We start from the raw sequence: 12,538 nt of genomic DNA, 5'->3' as shown, positions 1-12,538 counted from the left end.
GATGCAAGACACGTAGCGCTCGACACCTTGTCACCTTGGCACTTTGCGCGCAACGGGTGTGCGCGATGGAGCTCATGCGAGCGGCACGATGCTCTCTCGGATCTTCATGTGTTGCTCTAGGCATGTCGGTGTCCGAAGCGAGGCTCGTCCAGCGAACGTGACCTTACTGGCCGCGCTTGGCTCGGCTTGTCCATTTCCAGCCCTTTTGAGCGCTGCAGTGCAGCCACGAACGACGCATCGTCAGTCTTGCATTTCGACCCGATTCGGACAGACGGAAATCTTCTTACCACATGGCACAACGGCATGGATGTGATTTCAGCTCTCCGTCTAGCGCTTCGCAGACAGCACTTGCGCCAGCAACACGTCTCGTCTCTGTCTGTGAAATTTTCGTACGAATTCTTTTTCGAGCGCTCCGCGAGGCTGTCTGCTTTGTCCAGTCCGACATTCTCGATCCATCCCTCCAAGATCGGCAAGGCTTGAGACGGTGCCAATCTTGGGTGTGAAAGCTGCCGAATCTGGCCAGCTGAATTGACGGCTGTCACGAAATAGGTGGGGATGTCCTGCGGCATCGAGTCGGCTCGCAAGAGCAGAACAATGATCCTGAATGGATCGAGCTGTAGACCTCAGCGCCTGGTCACTTCACGATGCAAGAGCACTCACTGTCTCGAAATGAGCGAGGACAGCTGTTGATGCGCCACACCTGGAACCAGTCAGCATCAAATGCTGCCCCTCGCGACGTACGCGCCAGCGCTCACTACAGCTAGCAACATCATCGCCCCGTGCGAGAAGACGAGAATACACTCGACTAGGTAGGCAGGGGCCAAGAACCTGCAGATGCATGACGAGCCGAATGAGCGCAACAGACCTCTTCCCGCCGCCACTGACCTCTTTGACTTACATGGCCATTCCAGCCACCGACCACAAGGCGGTGATGAGGGACATCTCAAATGCCAGCACGAACCACTTGGCAAAGCGCCGAACTGGCGTTGGGCAATGCAAGCCGTGACTAGGTACTAGCTCTCTGTGCAGAGCACTGGGGTGGGGATGTACGAGTCTGCTGAGCGTAAAGACCGACTACACATCGGTCTCTGAGCCACTCACAGAATCCTGACCGCCAACGTCACCGCAAGAAGAACATCTTGAGCGGCTTTGGAAGAGCAATAAAGGCACGCCAGGGCTAGAGGATATGCACGAGGGTGTCAGCTCGCATGTCGCCTCGCCGTCGCGTGGAGGATGGTGACAGCCTCTTCGCACCTCTGACCATTCGACTGTAGTAGAATTCTGGTGTGCGTCGGTCAAGATATACGAGGATTGATAGGAGGGACTGGAAGATGAAGGTCAGGCAAGCCCAGGACACTGGCGTGGTGCGGCAATGGCAACAGCAGAAATCGACATGTCAGCGTGCCATGCTACTCGTTGAATCCCGGGTTGTGCTTACAGCCGAGGACGCGCCACATGCGGCCAGCCTTGCAGACGAGGACGCAAAGTTGGATGTAGTAGATTTGACCACAGAGAGAGCAGCAGGCGGAGAGCCACGAGCCTACAGGAATGCTGAAACTGACCAGCGACCAGAGGGGCGAAATCAGCTCAGAAAAAGGTCTTCGAGGCTGCAAAATACTTACGGCATGCCATGATGATCAAAGGGCACAGTCGTCACGAACAGGCGATCCAACAAGATGCTGAGCTGAACGGTGTCCGCGGTGCTGCATTGGTACCCAAGTGAGTCGTAGGTCGTGAATGCAAGGAGATTTTGTGAGCGACACTTACACGATGACCATCATGGTGATCACCTGATCAGCCAATAGCAAAGGTTTACGTCAGAACGCTTTGGCAAGTCCCTTGAAGCAGCGCGACGCGGGGCTCACCAACCACTTGTTGGCCCTGGTGTACGTTGCGCGTGAAGCGGCGTAGCTGAGAGAGCCGAGCTTTGCGACGGTCAGCGAGCGCGAACTTGACCTCGATTGGCCGACGCGCCGATCAACACACCCGTTGGACGATGAGTTGTTGCTCGATGGACTAGCAGCATAGAGCCAGCGCAAGCCCAGAGCCACGCCTACGATGTTGAGCAAAAGGGTGAGGACGATGCCCCACCCCACTGCCCGGTTCGGACTCATGAGCATGTGGTCGACCGGTGGGATGTTGGCACGCTCACGTCCACATGGGGCTCAGCTGGTGACTGGAGCGAGGACACGGGGTGATGACGAAACCGGATCGGAGGGCTGGATTGGCGATGTGTGGATCGGGAATGGGCCCTGACACGATGAATTCATGACAAGGCAACCGTCTTTATATCAAGAGGATGTTGCACGGCAGCGCTCGAGCGGCCTCTCCGCGCGATGGGCGCGCAAAACCTTGAGAAGAGGCTGAGCGCTGAGGTTGTCGAGTGAGCCGAAAGCAGAGTTCGTGCACGACACACGGCTATGAACGCGGGCGGCGGAAAGTTGCACCGCAAGCATTACGCCCCCCGACTTGATGTTTTGGGTGGCAAGACTACGCGCCATCCAGGCACGAAAGAGAGTCACGAGTCTAAAATAGTCTGATCAGTCGCCTCGACATCGCGATCGATCGGCTGAATCTGACGTCTGAGCCGAGCGACACCAAAACGTGAGAACCAAGGATGATTTTTGGATGGGGCAAGTCGTGCGTGAGAGGTCATTTGACTTTGACTTGATGTTCGATCGTGATTGGCTACCCTGACTCTGGCACAACCCCTTGTTTGCTGCGACTGCGCTATGCATGCACGGTAATCTTGGATTTGGGTGTGCACGCTGCTGCTCTTGTTCATTCAGTATTGCGAACTTGACGATTTTAAATGTGAGTCGTGAGTCCGAACTGCGAATTGCGAATGCATGTTCCATGTTAATTCGACCACCTGCGGGAATAGCGGAGCTTAATTGCATCCAGGACCCAGCATCCAGGACTTGCAAAACTCGATTATTGCAGCCGTATGCCGCGCAACGCATTATTGTCGCAAGGCTTTATGGGATGCGTTCCCCATACAAATTGTCGAGTGACCGGTGCGGATGTGGGGCATCCATTTGTCTCACGGCTCTAACGGATTGCTCTCCGCGAGCCTGAGCGCGGATCTCCTCCAGGCATTCGTGACTCGCGAGCCAGCTGGTATCCACCTGCATTCGTCCGTCCACGCAAGTCGCGTTCTTGATCGTGATTGGTAAGCACGGACAAGTGTCCGCTATGTAGCGGCGCCGGAGGAGGGTACCCGCGCATTTTGGGGTCACTCTGAGGCCGCCTTCGCATACATCCTCCCATTCGGTGTCAATCAAGGTGGGCGCGATAAAGTCTTACTCACATCCGAATCGCGCGGATCAGCTCCACCATCACTGCGAAATGACTGCATGGTGCTCGATCCCGTCTACCCATATGCACCGCAGCTGCTGGCATGGATCAGCTATTGCATCTTGAGAACCCTGCCGCGCTACTGTAAGATTTGTCAGAGTTCGTACTTCGTGACAGCATATGCGACATCAACACAATCACGACTTGTACCGCGATCAATGTGCAGTCGGAGGTGCGCAGACTAATCCTAGCGCGTTGGCCGACGAGAACCTTGTTTTGCGCGCGTCTCGTGGGCAATGACGGCGAACGCATTGGAGCGCGGACGATGATACTCCTCTGACCTTCCAAGAACGTGAATCTAGTCAGTGGTGAATGGCGCGTGCACTCGTGACTGCGTGGAGAGTTGTTCGCCGGAATCGTCGCGGCGGCTATACAAGTCGTGCATCATGAATACAAGCCGAATGAAATGAGTGCTGGCATGGGATGCGAGGGCGGTCCCTGCTGCTTGCTTATTGTGGGCGCGTGTGATGCTTGCTCGATTGAGCACGTCGGGAACTGCTGGCCTAAAGCTCCTCTTCGATTCGACGGGCGCACCCGCGCGGATCCGCGGGTCAATCAGTTGATGGCGCATGGACGCGACGACGGCCTGGACCCGGTCCCTGAATTTGGCGTCATATTGACAAGCATCAGAAACAAGATGGATGTAGTCAGGAGTATTTCAGGAGTATCAGAGCAGTGGTAGTGGTAGCACTACTGGCAGAGTGGTGATAATCTTGAGTCTTGAGTAGTATGGCCGTATACATAGCATCCGCACAGATCGACGCAGCACATATGCATATACGAGCCAGGGTAGTCGAAAGCAAAATTTTGACTCCTGACTCCTGCGCGACAAGGTGCTGGTCTTGGTTGATGAAGTGCTCTCACTCAAAATGACCGTGACTCACGAATTCTTGATTGCAGCTGCAGTGACGCGGACATGAGCGAGCCTATCAGCGCTTCGTCCTCGCCATCCCGGAGGTGTGATGGCCTGAGACGCGCTGATGTGGCTCGGGTCTATACATCGAGTCCTTGGAGGAGCAGCCTTGTTTAAACTAGAGGATGGTGTCAAGTCGTGAGTACGCTCAATGCTTTGGCAGAGTAAATGCCGCCAGCGCTTCCTTTCCGCAGCTGCATGCCTGCTCTGCGTCAGTTGAGTAATGTGTGATGAGGAGCTCATACGAAGAGGCTGATGAGGCTGCGATGATGCTTGATGGTGCATGCATGGGCGGCTGCCAGTCGCGTGAGTGAGACGGAACGGAAGGGTCCGCGCGCGCCGCGGGCGTCCACCCTGGCTCTGTCTGACACAGGGTGCGATTCGCTGCAGGTCCCGACTCGCCAAGGTTTGAGTGCGGCATCGACCAAGCACCGTCTTGCCTAGCTGTTCCTCCGCTGTACGCCTGCAGATAGATTGTATGCTGTCCAATGTCCCAATACGGCCCCCTCCGCTGTTAGCACAACTTTGACTCAAGATCGCGCTTTCGCAGATGCACGTGGAGCGATGTGGTCTCCGTTGAGCTCCATGATCTTGGGTCATGAATACGTGCATCGATAGTCACGAGTCGTGAGTGAGTTACCCTAAAGGTACGCGGTGCTCCTTCATCCAGTCCCGCGCCATCGTGGTTCTAATGCGACCTGCATGATAAGATGCCCTTTGCTAGCTGATGCAAGTCGCGAGGCACCTGAAGAAGCATATATAGCGTCAGCAGGAAATTCACGGTTGAGTCGTTCGGAGCGCTTTGTGCGGCACGAGATCGACCTGCTTCGCTGAGTCATAGCTCAAGACTGAAGCTAGGCACATGTTGCTGGCCTTGCATGCTGTCCGGATACTTGTGGACAATTTGAAGCGTGAGACCTGCCTGCTGTACGCGAGAGATTTTGGGTCAGGTTCATGAGTATTTTGATGGGTCACGCATGCGCTCATGTGCGCCTCCACGTCTTCCTGCTCGCATGACTCCCAGCTTGCCCTTGTTCTGGGTTCGTAAAAAGGATGACACTGATGCATTTGCGCAGGAATCAACAGGGAAGAGTGGCGAATAGTGCTGCATGCAGAGCCAACTTTCATACCTCAAGTCGAACCGGCAACGATCGGCAGCTCCTCGAGCACGAAGGGGTAGTACTCCGCCTCGACGAGAGAAGCGAACTCTCCGGGGACTTCTCCGTCGTTCACACCACCTCCCCCGCTTTTGCTCTTTGACTGCCTCTTGTCGTACGCGGCAAGGTGGGCGTAGTGGGAAGCGAGTGTGCCTACCAAAGCTTTTGACCTCTTTGGGTTCGGCTGTCGAACCGGTCGAAGAAGCAAAGACAGGGAAGATTCCGATCAGATGAGCATGGCCGCAGCAATAAGCCCATGCGCTACATACTTTGATTGCAGCCACGAAGTAATCTGCTGGTAGACCAAAGCGCAGCACACTCTCCACGAATGATCGTACCACCTTGAGGTGAGTCAAAGCCTGGTACGCCTCGCTGAAGTTTGTTCGTGTCAATCGGAGCACTTCAGTCTAGCGAACAGCATACATCCGCAGTTAGCCAGGGTGAGCAGCATCGAGAGACTACAGCAACGCATGGTGCCACTCACCCAGAGCTCCTTTTCTGATACTCCGGCGTCCTCCAGCTCCTGTCTTTCCCGCTCGACCACCTCTTCATCCCATTCAAATTCCCTCACTGTGAATCTGTGCATGACAGGAGAGATCGAGTCAGACCCAATCTTTGCCCACTTCTGCCCAATCAAAGATCCTCACTTGTTTTCTCTGGCTTTCTGAATGTACTCGTCTCTTGTCTTTTTGAAGACAGTGACATTGAAAAGGGCAAATTCCTCGTCTGCTGCCAATTTTCTGTGATTAGGCACTTGCGCGTAAGTCGAACGCCGAGATCAGTCGGTGACCATGTGCAGCTCACTTGGAGGATCTAGGTACGACCATAGGCGCCAGCCTCTCGTACTTGGATTGCCAGTCCTTGATGTTGTTCCTGATATACATATCGCTAGTCAGCCTGCGAGAACAATCCCGCATGCCGCCACACCTCCTAAGGCTTGCTCACTTCGGCACCGCCACCAGTAAAGTATCCAAGAATTCCGACTGAGGATCTGCAAAATCGTCCCGATGCACGACGTCCGCCAAAGACCGCACGCTCAAGTTACCGCTGCCGAAAGGTGGTATAGCATGAGCAAGGTGGGTCGCCTTCATTCTCCAAACGACCTCGAAGCGACGCTCTGACAGTGACTCACGTCTTCTTTCTCTGCAGCTGAGTCAATTGGCCCTTCGCAGCGTTGTATGCATTCACTTTGGCCTTGTTGATTGCATCGATCGAGGTCAATTCCCTGTTGATGACTTCTACAACATCGTGCAAATCCTGATCCACTCTATACTTGGCCGCATTCCAAGCCCAACCGCCCACGACGTAATTGTCCACAGCTCCTTCCCTGACGAGCGTGTGCTGCGCAAGAGCGGCCTGATCGTCATTGAGCAACGCTCGCAGCGTTTCCAAAAGCTTGTTTAGAGTCGTCTCGCCCGCAGATACCGCTTTGGGCAGGGTGTCTGCAAGGCTGACGAGGGAAGAGAGCGTGCCGGCTTTCAAAGGTGGTAGAGACACGTCTCCAATGGATGCACCTTGTTGAGATTCTTTGGATACCGCGTTGGCCAGCTCTGTGTGCATTCGATGCGGATCGCCATCTTGAAGCGGCACCGAGATGAGCCAATACGTTCCATCGGTCGGCATATTGCTAGGGCGCTCGGATGAGCGTTAGTTGCTTTGAGTCGCTTGCTGCCTTGGGAAGCAGACGGATTCGAATTGAGTGTCAAGAGGAAGCTGAGCGAATTTCTATCGCTGGCAATGGTGCGCGCCTGCAGATCTGCATGGATGGAGGCCAAGTATGAGAGTGGATCACGAATGACGTGGGTTGCGAAAGCATCCATCCGTGCAACAGCTAGGTGCAGCACCATGCTCTTGACTCGCTCAGTGTGAGTGAAGTCAAAGTGCATCTCGTTGCTCATTCAGGAGGTCAATGCACCCGCGTGAGCCCACGTGGGCGCGACGCCCGCCTAGCCGGCTGTCGGTCTGTTCATCGGTCCTTGCATGCATGCAGACGCGGGCAAAGGCACTTATACCGATTCACGATTCACATTGTCAGAATCACCTCAGGGCTCAGTCGTCCCCGCATTTAAGAGGCATTCTCATGGCGCACGACCTCAACGATCTCGTCCATCACCGCTTGAAGCTATCACTGCTCCCGGATGAGGCACACCAATCTGCTACGTCGGAAGAACGGCACCTAGAACGCCCCAGCCAGGCCTAATCTCTCGGTCAATAATAGCGCGCCACTGCGCAATCGGCGCTGCATTCGACTCAGCAGCGGAACAAAGCTCAGGTCCTGAACCTTGACTTCCACGAGAAAAGACTCTCAGCTCATCACCTCCTGGTCCTCGCCTCATCGTGTCGTGTCCGGTGTCGGGAAAGACCGGTGGCGTGTGTCCAGCGTCCACCGGCAATCATTCGAACGGCATCAGCGGCACGTCCCAGTCGCTCCACACTTTTCCTTCGAAAGCCAGGATGCCAGCCGCACCTCCCAAACCCTGGGAGCAAGGAGGCTCCGGCTCCGCAGGTAGTGCGACCTCGACCTCGCCTGCGTCAACCTCCGCCGTAGGGACTTCGACTCCAGCTCTGCCAGAGAGGCCGTCGACGCTTGGAGCTGCTAATAGCACGCTTGGTGCGGGTGGACTGGGTAGCACCGGTATGGGAGGTGAGTCAGGTCTCATTGTCGACCAGGTCTTGTACATCTATTGACGGCAAGTGCCCGCGTATCTAACATGTATGTCAGGCTACGGCGGCGGATATGGTGGTATGGGTGGCTACGGCAGCAGCTACGGCGGTATGGGCGGCTATGGATCCAGCTATTCATCTCCTTACAGCCGAATGGGATATGGTGGATATGGGGGTGGAATGGGATCGTACGGAGGCATGGGCGGTTATGGAAGCATGGGCTACGGTGGCATGGGAGGCTACGGCATGGGTGGGTATGGTGGCATGGGCGGATATGGTATGGGCGGATACGGAGGGATGATGCCACCTGGAGGACCGGAAAATCCTTCCTTGACCCAGCGCATGGAGTCGGGAACGCAAGCGACTTTCGAGCTCATTAGCAGCATTGTGGGAGCGTTTGGAGGGTTTGCCCAAATGTTGGAAAGCACGTTCATGGCCACCCACAGCAGCTTCTTCGCTATGGTGGGCGTCGCAGATCAGTTCGCCACCCTTAGGAATTACCTCGGCCAAGTGCTGAGCATCTTTGCCCTTGCGCGGTACTTGAGAAATCTCGTGCGGAGGCTCACCGGTCGAGCTCCAGCGATCGAATTGGATAGACGAGAGTTTCAGGAATTTGCCCAATCGAATTCAAAGGGCAAGGGATCTACCGCTCGCCCGAGCAAAAGGCCTCTGGTTGTCTTCTTCCTCGCCGTCATTGGCCTACCATACCTCATGGGCAAGCTCGTCAAGCTCATCACTCAGAGACAAGAAGCGGAGAGAGCACGACTGGCTGCGGAAGGGAAACTCTTGCCCGGAGCCGACGGCGCAGCCCTGGATCCCAGCAAGCTGGAGTTTGTGCGGGCGTTGTATTCGTATGAGCCTGCTGATCCTCTAGAACTCGCGCTCAAGCCCAACGACATTGTCGCTGTGCTTAGTCGCAACGATCCGCAGACAGGTGCGGAAAGCAGTTGGTGGCGAGGTAGGACGAGGGATGGCCGCATTGGATGGTTCCCCAACACGTGAGTACGAGTCGAGTACAATTTACCGCCTCAAGCGCTGACATTCATCAATTCCATTCCCGCCTAACCACCTCCAGCTATGTCGAGTCTCTGGAGTCGGCGAAGACCAGGGCGGAGAAAGCGGCTGTTGCCCAAGCGGCGATCCAGGCCAGTCCTCAGAGCGTTACTGCTCCGGCCGACATCGACAAGCCTGCACAGGATACCCAGCTTCAGGGCGCAAAAATCTCGTCCTGAGCCGGCTCGTCAATACACTCACTTGATCGTCGCAGAATCCTTTGGGGCGCAGAGATTCCAAGTGGAGATTTATCACTGGGTTGCATGCGCGTCTGATCCGCCTGCTGCCTGCTTTCTCGTCCAAATTTTGCGCAGCCGGCGTCTTTCACGGAGGGTCGCTGCCAGATCGTCCGAGAAAGCGGCCATGACACCTCTCAGAATACCAAACTCGCGTCGCGAAGTGGTTCGGGCCAAAGAGTCAAGAGTCATCTGAAATCTTGAATCCTTCGGCGTCAGGTTATTTGTGTCTTGACTCAATTGCAGTCACGTGATCTTGCTACCAGTATGGCAAAAGTCTTGAAATTATTTTGGTTCAAGAGTCTTGTTGCTTTAAACTCACCTGCATGGTCGTGTGAGCGCGTATGGCAGCGCGTCAATCGGCGCACCCCAGGCGGCTTCAAATTGCGCGAATGTTGAAATTGAACCTTCGTTCTTGCGTCGCCAGAGCCACCCGCGTAGCGGCTTCCCTCGAAGATGTAAGAACCCGGCTGACTTTCCATCTACGATGTGCTCCACACCTTCCTGCACCACCGCATCGTTTCCCTCTTCACTTCTCACGCTATCCCATCACGGCTTGTGCCATCGCACATCGTTCCAAGCAGCTCCTCCACCACACTGGTGACCACAGCATTAAGTGGTGTCCTCCCCCCTCCTGCTCGAATTCGGCGAGGAGCGCATCTAATTAGCCTTCCTACCAGCTTTCAGAGGGGCGGAAGCGCCGCGTTCATGCGTACGTCACCAGGGCGTCCATTTAGCCTGCTGCAAAAAGTGCCGATCAGGAACCTGCGCCATGCCTCTGTCGACACCTGAGATCGTCAAGCTGAGAGAGGAGGTAGTCAGTGCGGCGGCAGAGTCGCGCTTCAAAGATGTCGGAGCAATCTTGTCGAAGCTGAAAGCTGGCGTGGCTGCATCAGAAGACGTGATCAGGGTGAGTGCGCCATGTATGTGGAAACATCTTGCTCATCGATCTCACGCCAAGCTACTGACTCTTTTTCTACACGACGATGGTGCCACGCAACAGCAAACAAAGATCGGACAAGCAGTCGGGAAGTTGAGAAACAGCACGGACAAGGCGACTAGTCAGGCTGCAAAGGAACTGGTCACCGGCTGGAAAGCACAAGTAGAAAAGCAACGTGGAGGGGCGAATGGCTCAGTCAAAAAGAAGGCTTGTGAGTAAAGTGCTCATTAGACGTCGACGATTTGATTTGGCAGAGGCCCAGCAGCCTAGCAGTACTGAAGAGCTGCTGTTTATCTGCTCAATACGCTACACGCACCTTGGCTCACTGCTTCCACAACGTTGCGCCAATGTCCCGCGCACAGCCTCTCCGCAGACACCTTCCACGCCAAAGACTCCTGCTGCGAGCGATCGAGCCGCAAGCGCACCCAAGACTCCTGCATCCCCCGCCACTCCCGTTGTCAAGGACGCAAGTAGCGCTGGCAAGACGAGCAAAGCTTCTTTGGACTTCCAGAAGCTCGGAGACAAGACGAGAAATGCGTGTCTGAAGCTTCTGTACGATGCGCTGGAGATTGGATCTGATGCAGGTGAGAAGGTCTGCCTTCTTCTCTGGAGCTCCTGATAGCCCAGCCTGACATCAGTATCCTCTTTCAGATCCGGCTATCATCTTCCAGCGAGCTTTGGCCATTGAGCGAGCAACATTCACCATTGTGGGAAAGGAGGAAGTCTCCGGCGATTACAGGTCTAAAATCCGATCCTTGTCTCTCAACCTGAAAGATGCAAAGAACCCATCTTTACGTCAAAGGGTCGTGGAAGGGATATTACCGGCAGACGTGTTGATCCAGATGAAGCCCGAAGAAATGGCTTCAGACGAGGTCAAAGCGGAAAGGGAGAAGTTACAGGTCCAGAACTTGTTCGGAAGCAAGGCGGCAGAAGATCAGGCTGCAGAGACGGACGCTTTCGAGTGTGGGAGGTGCAAACAGAGAAAGACCAGGTATTATCAGAAACAGACTAGAAGCGCTGATGAGCCCATGTGAGTCAAATCTGCTGCTCAAGATGAGACGTGGATGCTTTGCGCTGAGTGGACTACTTACGCATGTTCGGCGCTTCGCTGCGGCCTATCAGGACCACCTTTGTCACATGTGTGGTTTGCAATAACAAGTGGAAGTGAGTCAAAACCACACCGGTCGAGCCAAAGCTTCCGACTCTGATACTGATGCGTCCACTCCGCATCTGCTTCAGATTCTGTTAAAGCATGCCATCCATCCGACGCTCTGGGCAGGCCACTCTCGAGATCCTCCTAATTCCTTTGTAGTCTAGTGTACAGCATGTCGATGGCAAATTCATCATATCACAGCGCGAACTCTTCGAAGCGCCATGCATCCAATGAAGGAGTCACCCTTTGCACGACTAATGGACGGAAGCCAGCTGCTGGGTGTGCTTGCACCCACCAGACGCATTGCATTGCCACGCTTGCCACGACCAGACTGTAATAGAGAAGGGGGAGAAGGTGGCAACGAAGGGGGAGAAGCGGCGATGGGGAAAACAAACGAACATGCACAGAAAAAGCTTGGTCGCCAACGAGATTACTGAAGCGCTTTTGACGAAGATGAAGGTAAGAAAGACGAAGGCAAGGTGGTAGGGGCTGGGTGAGATCGAGTGAAGACATGTATGAACAGGCTCGATGGCGTGCAAAGTACGTCTTCCTGGAGGAGGCCGCTAATCCTCTGTTGTTGCTTTTTGGGGTGTGTCGCGAGGGCATCTGCTGTACTCGCCAGACCCAGATGGTGGGCGCGCAAGGGTTCCTTTATCGGACTCTCCTCATGCACCTTCTTCGTCTAAGGTTCGCCAGCCCTCGCTTTCAGGGCTATCTACGGCTGAGGGGCTGGTCCAGTTTGAAGAGCAGCTTGCTCTGCGGACCATTTCTGCGAGACCGCTGTCGAAGCGAATGACTTCCTCTTCGACCTCCGAGGACGCGCTATCGTCTTCAAAGTCGTAGTAGAAAGGGTCGAGGGACGATGGTCTTCTCGCGTGGTGCGGCTGTGCCGCGCTCCTAGCAAACACATACAAATGGGTCGTACTGGTTGAAGGTGACGGAGAGTGGGCCTGTGTCGCTTCGCGACCGGACGCTAGAGCGACGAGGACGGAGTCAGTCGGCGCTAAGCTGCCAATTACTGTCTGCTCGTCTCGGGTCGAAATAGCGTCACGCCTGGACGTTGTC

At 55.2% G+C, this 12,538-nt stretch overlaps 8 protein-coding genes across 8 annotated transcripts in view; 3 read left to right on the top strand and 5 right to left on the bottom strand.

Annotated features, from left to right (window-relative positions):
* Positions 1 to 105: 105 nt before the first annotated feature.
* On the bottom strand, positions 106 to 1,500 carry IE81DRAFT_324029 (hypothetical protein). The gene is made up of 7 exons (XM_025514126.1): positions 1,439 to 1,500; positions 1,255 to 1,356; positions 1,102 to 1,177; positions 899 to 1,033; positions 756 to 828; positions 661 to 683; positions 106 to 600 (listed from the first exon to the last, which is right to left on the bottom strand). The coding sequence occupies exons 1-7, from the start codon at positions 1,455 to 1,457 to the stop codon at positions 117 to 119; spliced, it is 912 nt and encodes a 303-aa protein (XP_025369022.1). The 5' UTR covers positions 1,458 to 1,500; the 3' UTR covers positions 106 to 116.
* A 118-nt stretch (positions 1,501 to 1,618) lies between these two features.
* IE81DRAFT_341747 (hypothetical protein) lies at positions 1,619 to 2,123 on the bottom strand (the record flags this gene model as incomplete). The annotated part of the gene is made up of 4 exons (XM_025515665.1): positions 1,619 to 1,703; positions 1,768 to 1,790; positions 1,866 to 1,911; positions 1,987 to 2,123. The coding sequence occupies 4 exons, from the start codon at positions 2,118 to 2,120 to the stop codon at positions 1,619 to 1,621; spliced, it is 288 nt and encodes a 95-aa protein (XP_025369021.1).
* A 1,529-nt stretch (positions 2,124 to 3,652) lies between these two features.
* On the top strand, positions 3,653 to 4,138 carry IE81DRAFT_151472 (hypothetical protein). The gene has a single exon (XM_025510444.1). It carries the CDS (start codon positions 3,764 to 3,766, stop codon positions 4,037 to 4,039), a length of 276 nt encoding a protein of 91 aa, XP_025369020.1. The 5' UTR covers positions 3,653 to 3,763; the 3' UTR covers positions 4,040 to 4,138.
* Positions 4,139 to 5,141, bottom strand: IE81DRAFT_151471 (hypothetical protein). Its single transcript, XM_025510443.1, has one exon. The coding sequence runs from the start codon at positions 4,880 to 4,882 to the stop codon at positions 4,238 to 4,240; it is 645 nt and encodes a 214-aa protein (XP_025369019.1). The 5' UTR covers positions 4,883 to 5,141; the 3' UTR covers positions 4,139 to 4,237.
* IE81DRAFT_151504 (putative VMA5-H+-ATPase V1 domain 42 kd subunit, vacuolar) lies at positions 5,142 to 7,291 on the bottom strand. Its single transcript, XM_025510445.1, has 7 exons — positions 6,560 to 7,291; positions 6,373 to 6,474; positions 6,232 to 6,300; positions 6,075 to 6,167; positions 5,912 to 6,005; positions 5,697 to 5,834; positions 5,142 to 5,611 (listed from the first exon to the last, which is right to left on the bottom strand). The coding sequence occupies exons 1-7, from the start codon at positions 7,048 to 7,050 to the stop codon at positions 5,402 to 5,404; spliced, it is 1,197 nt and encodes a 398-aa protein (XP_025369018.1). The 5' UTR covers positions 7,051 to 7,291; the 3' UTR covers positions 5,142 to 5,401.
* Positions 7,292 to 7,461: 170 nt separating this feature from the next.
* On the top strand, positions 7,462 to 9,650 carry IE81DRAFT_324026 (hypothetical protein). The gene is made up of 3 exons (XM_025514125.1): positions 7,462 to 8,071; positions 8,150 to 9,089; positions 9,167 to 9,650. The coding sequence occupies exons 1-3, from the start codon at positions 7,882 to 7,884 to the stop codon at positions 9,321 to 9,323; spliced, it is 1,287 nt and encodes a 428-aa protein (XP_025369017.1). The 5' UTR covers positions 7,462 to 7,881; the 3' UTR covers positions 9,324 to 9,650.
* A 159-nt stretch (positions 9,651 to 9,809) lies between these two features.
* On the top strand, positions 9,810 to 11,701 carry IE81DRAFT_341744 (transcription elongation factor). Its single transcript, XM_025515664.1, has 6 exons — positions 9,810 to 10,290; positions 10,384 to 10,531; positions 10,683 to 10,904; positions 10,972 to 11,350; positions 11,443 to 11,484; positions 11,560 to 11,701. Exons 1-6 carry the CDS (start codon positions 10,153 to 10,155, stop codon positions 11,567 to 11,569), a joined length of 939 nt encoding a protein of 312 aa, XP_025369016.1. The 5' UTR covers positions 9,810 to 10,152; the 3' UTR covers positions 11,570 to 11,701.
* Positions 11,702 to 12,024: 323 nt separating this feature from the next.
* IE81DRAFT_151380 (hypothetical protein) overlaps positions 12,025 to 12,538 on the bottom strand; it is a 2,992-nt gene continuing 2,478 nt past the window's right edge. The window contains exon 4 of the mRNA XM_025510442.1: positions 12,025 to 12,538. This exon is cut by the window's right edge and continues 24 nt beyond it. Within this exon, the coding sequence (XP_025369015.1) occupies positions 12,139 to 12,538 (400 nt within the window). The 3' untranslated portion in view covers positions 12,025 to 12,138.

The sequence above is a fragment of the Ceraceosorus guamensis genome (genome assembly GCF_003144195.1).
Source record: "Ceraceosorus guamensis strain MCA 4658 unplaced genomic scaffold IE81scaffold_36, whole genome shotgun sequence".
NCBI classification, from domain to species: Eukaryota; Fungi; Basidiomycota; class Exobasidiomycetes; order Ceraceosorales; family Ceraceosoraceae; genus Ceraceosorus; species Ceraceosorus guamensis.
Note: the sequence above shows the minus strand (reverse complement) of the source record. Positions and strands in the feature narration are given on the sequence as shown.

Coding starts and splice junctions, on each gene's coding strand:
- IE81DRAFT_324029 (XM_025514126.1), bottom strand. Junction 829..898: donor TCGGTGGCTGGAATGGCCAT/GTAAGTCAAAGA, acceptor ATGCATCTGCAG/GTTCTTGGCCCCTGCCTACC. Junction 684..755: donor CGATGATGTTGCTAGCTGTA/GTGAGCGCTGGC, acceptor GCGCATCAACAG/CTGTCCTCGCTCATTTCGAG.
- IE81DRAFT_151472 (XM_025510444.1), top strand. CDS start 3,764: ATGAGTGCTGGCATGGGATGCGAGGGCGGTCCCTGCTGCTTGCTTATT.
- IE81DRAFT_151471 (XM_025510443.1), bottom strand. CDS start 4,882: ATGCACGTATTCATGACCCAAGATCATGGAGCTCAACGGAGACCACAT.
- IE81DRAFT_151504 (XM_025510445.1), bottom strand. CDS start 7,050: ATGCCGACCGATGGAACGTATTGGCTCATCTCGGTGCCGCTTCAAGAT. Junction 6,475..6,559: donor CAGCTGCAGAGAAAGAAGAC/GTGAGTCACTGT, acceptor ACCTTTCGGCAG/CGGTAACTTGAGCGTGCGGT. Junction 5,612..5,696: donor ACTTCGTGGCTGCAATCAAA/GTATGTAGCGCA, acceptor CCGGTTCGACAG/CCGAACCCAAAGAGGTCAAA.
- IE81DRAFT_324026 (XM_025514125.1), top strand. CDS start 7,882: ATGCCAGCCGCACCTCCCAAACCCTGGGAGCAAGGAGGCTCCGGCTCC. Junction 8,072..8,149: donor GGGTAGCACCGGTATGGGAG/GTGAGTCAGGTC, acceptor CATGTATGTCAG/GCTACGGCGGCGGATATGGT. Junction 9,090..9,166: donor ATTGGATGGTTCCCCAACAC/GTGAGTACGAGT, acceptor AACCACCTCCAG/CTATGTCGAGTCTCTGGAGT.
- IE81DRAFT_341744 (XM_025515664.1), top strand. CDS start 10,153: ATGCCTCTGTCGACACCTGAGATCGTCAAGCTGAGAGAGGAGGTAGTC. Junction 10,532..10,682: donor CTCAGTCAAAAAGAAGGCTT/GTGAGTAAAGTG, acceptor TCCCGCGCACAG/CCTCTCCGCAGACACCTTCC. Junction 10,905..10,971: donor GGAGATTGGATCTGATGCAG/GTGAGAAGGTCT, acceptor ATCCTCTTTCAG/ATCCGGCTATCATCTTCCAG.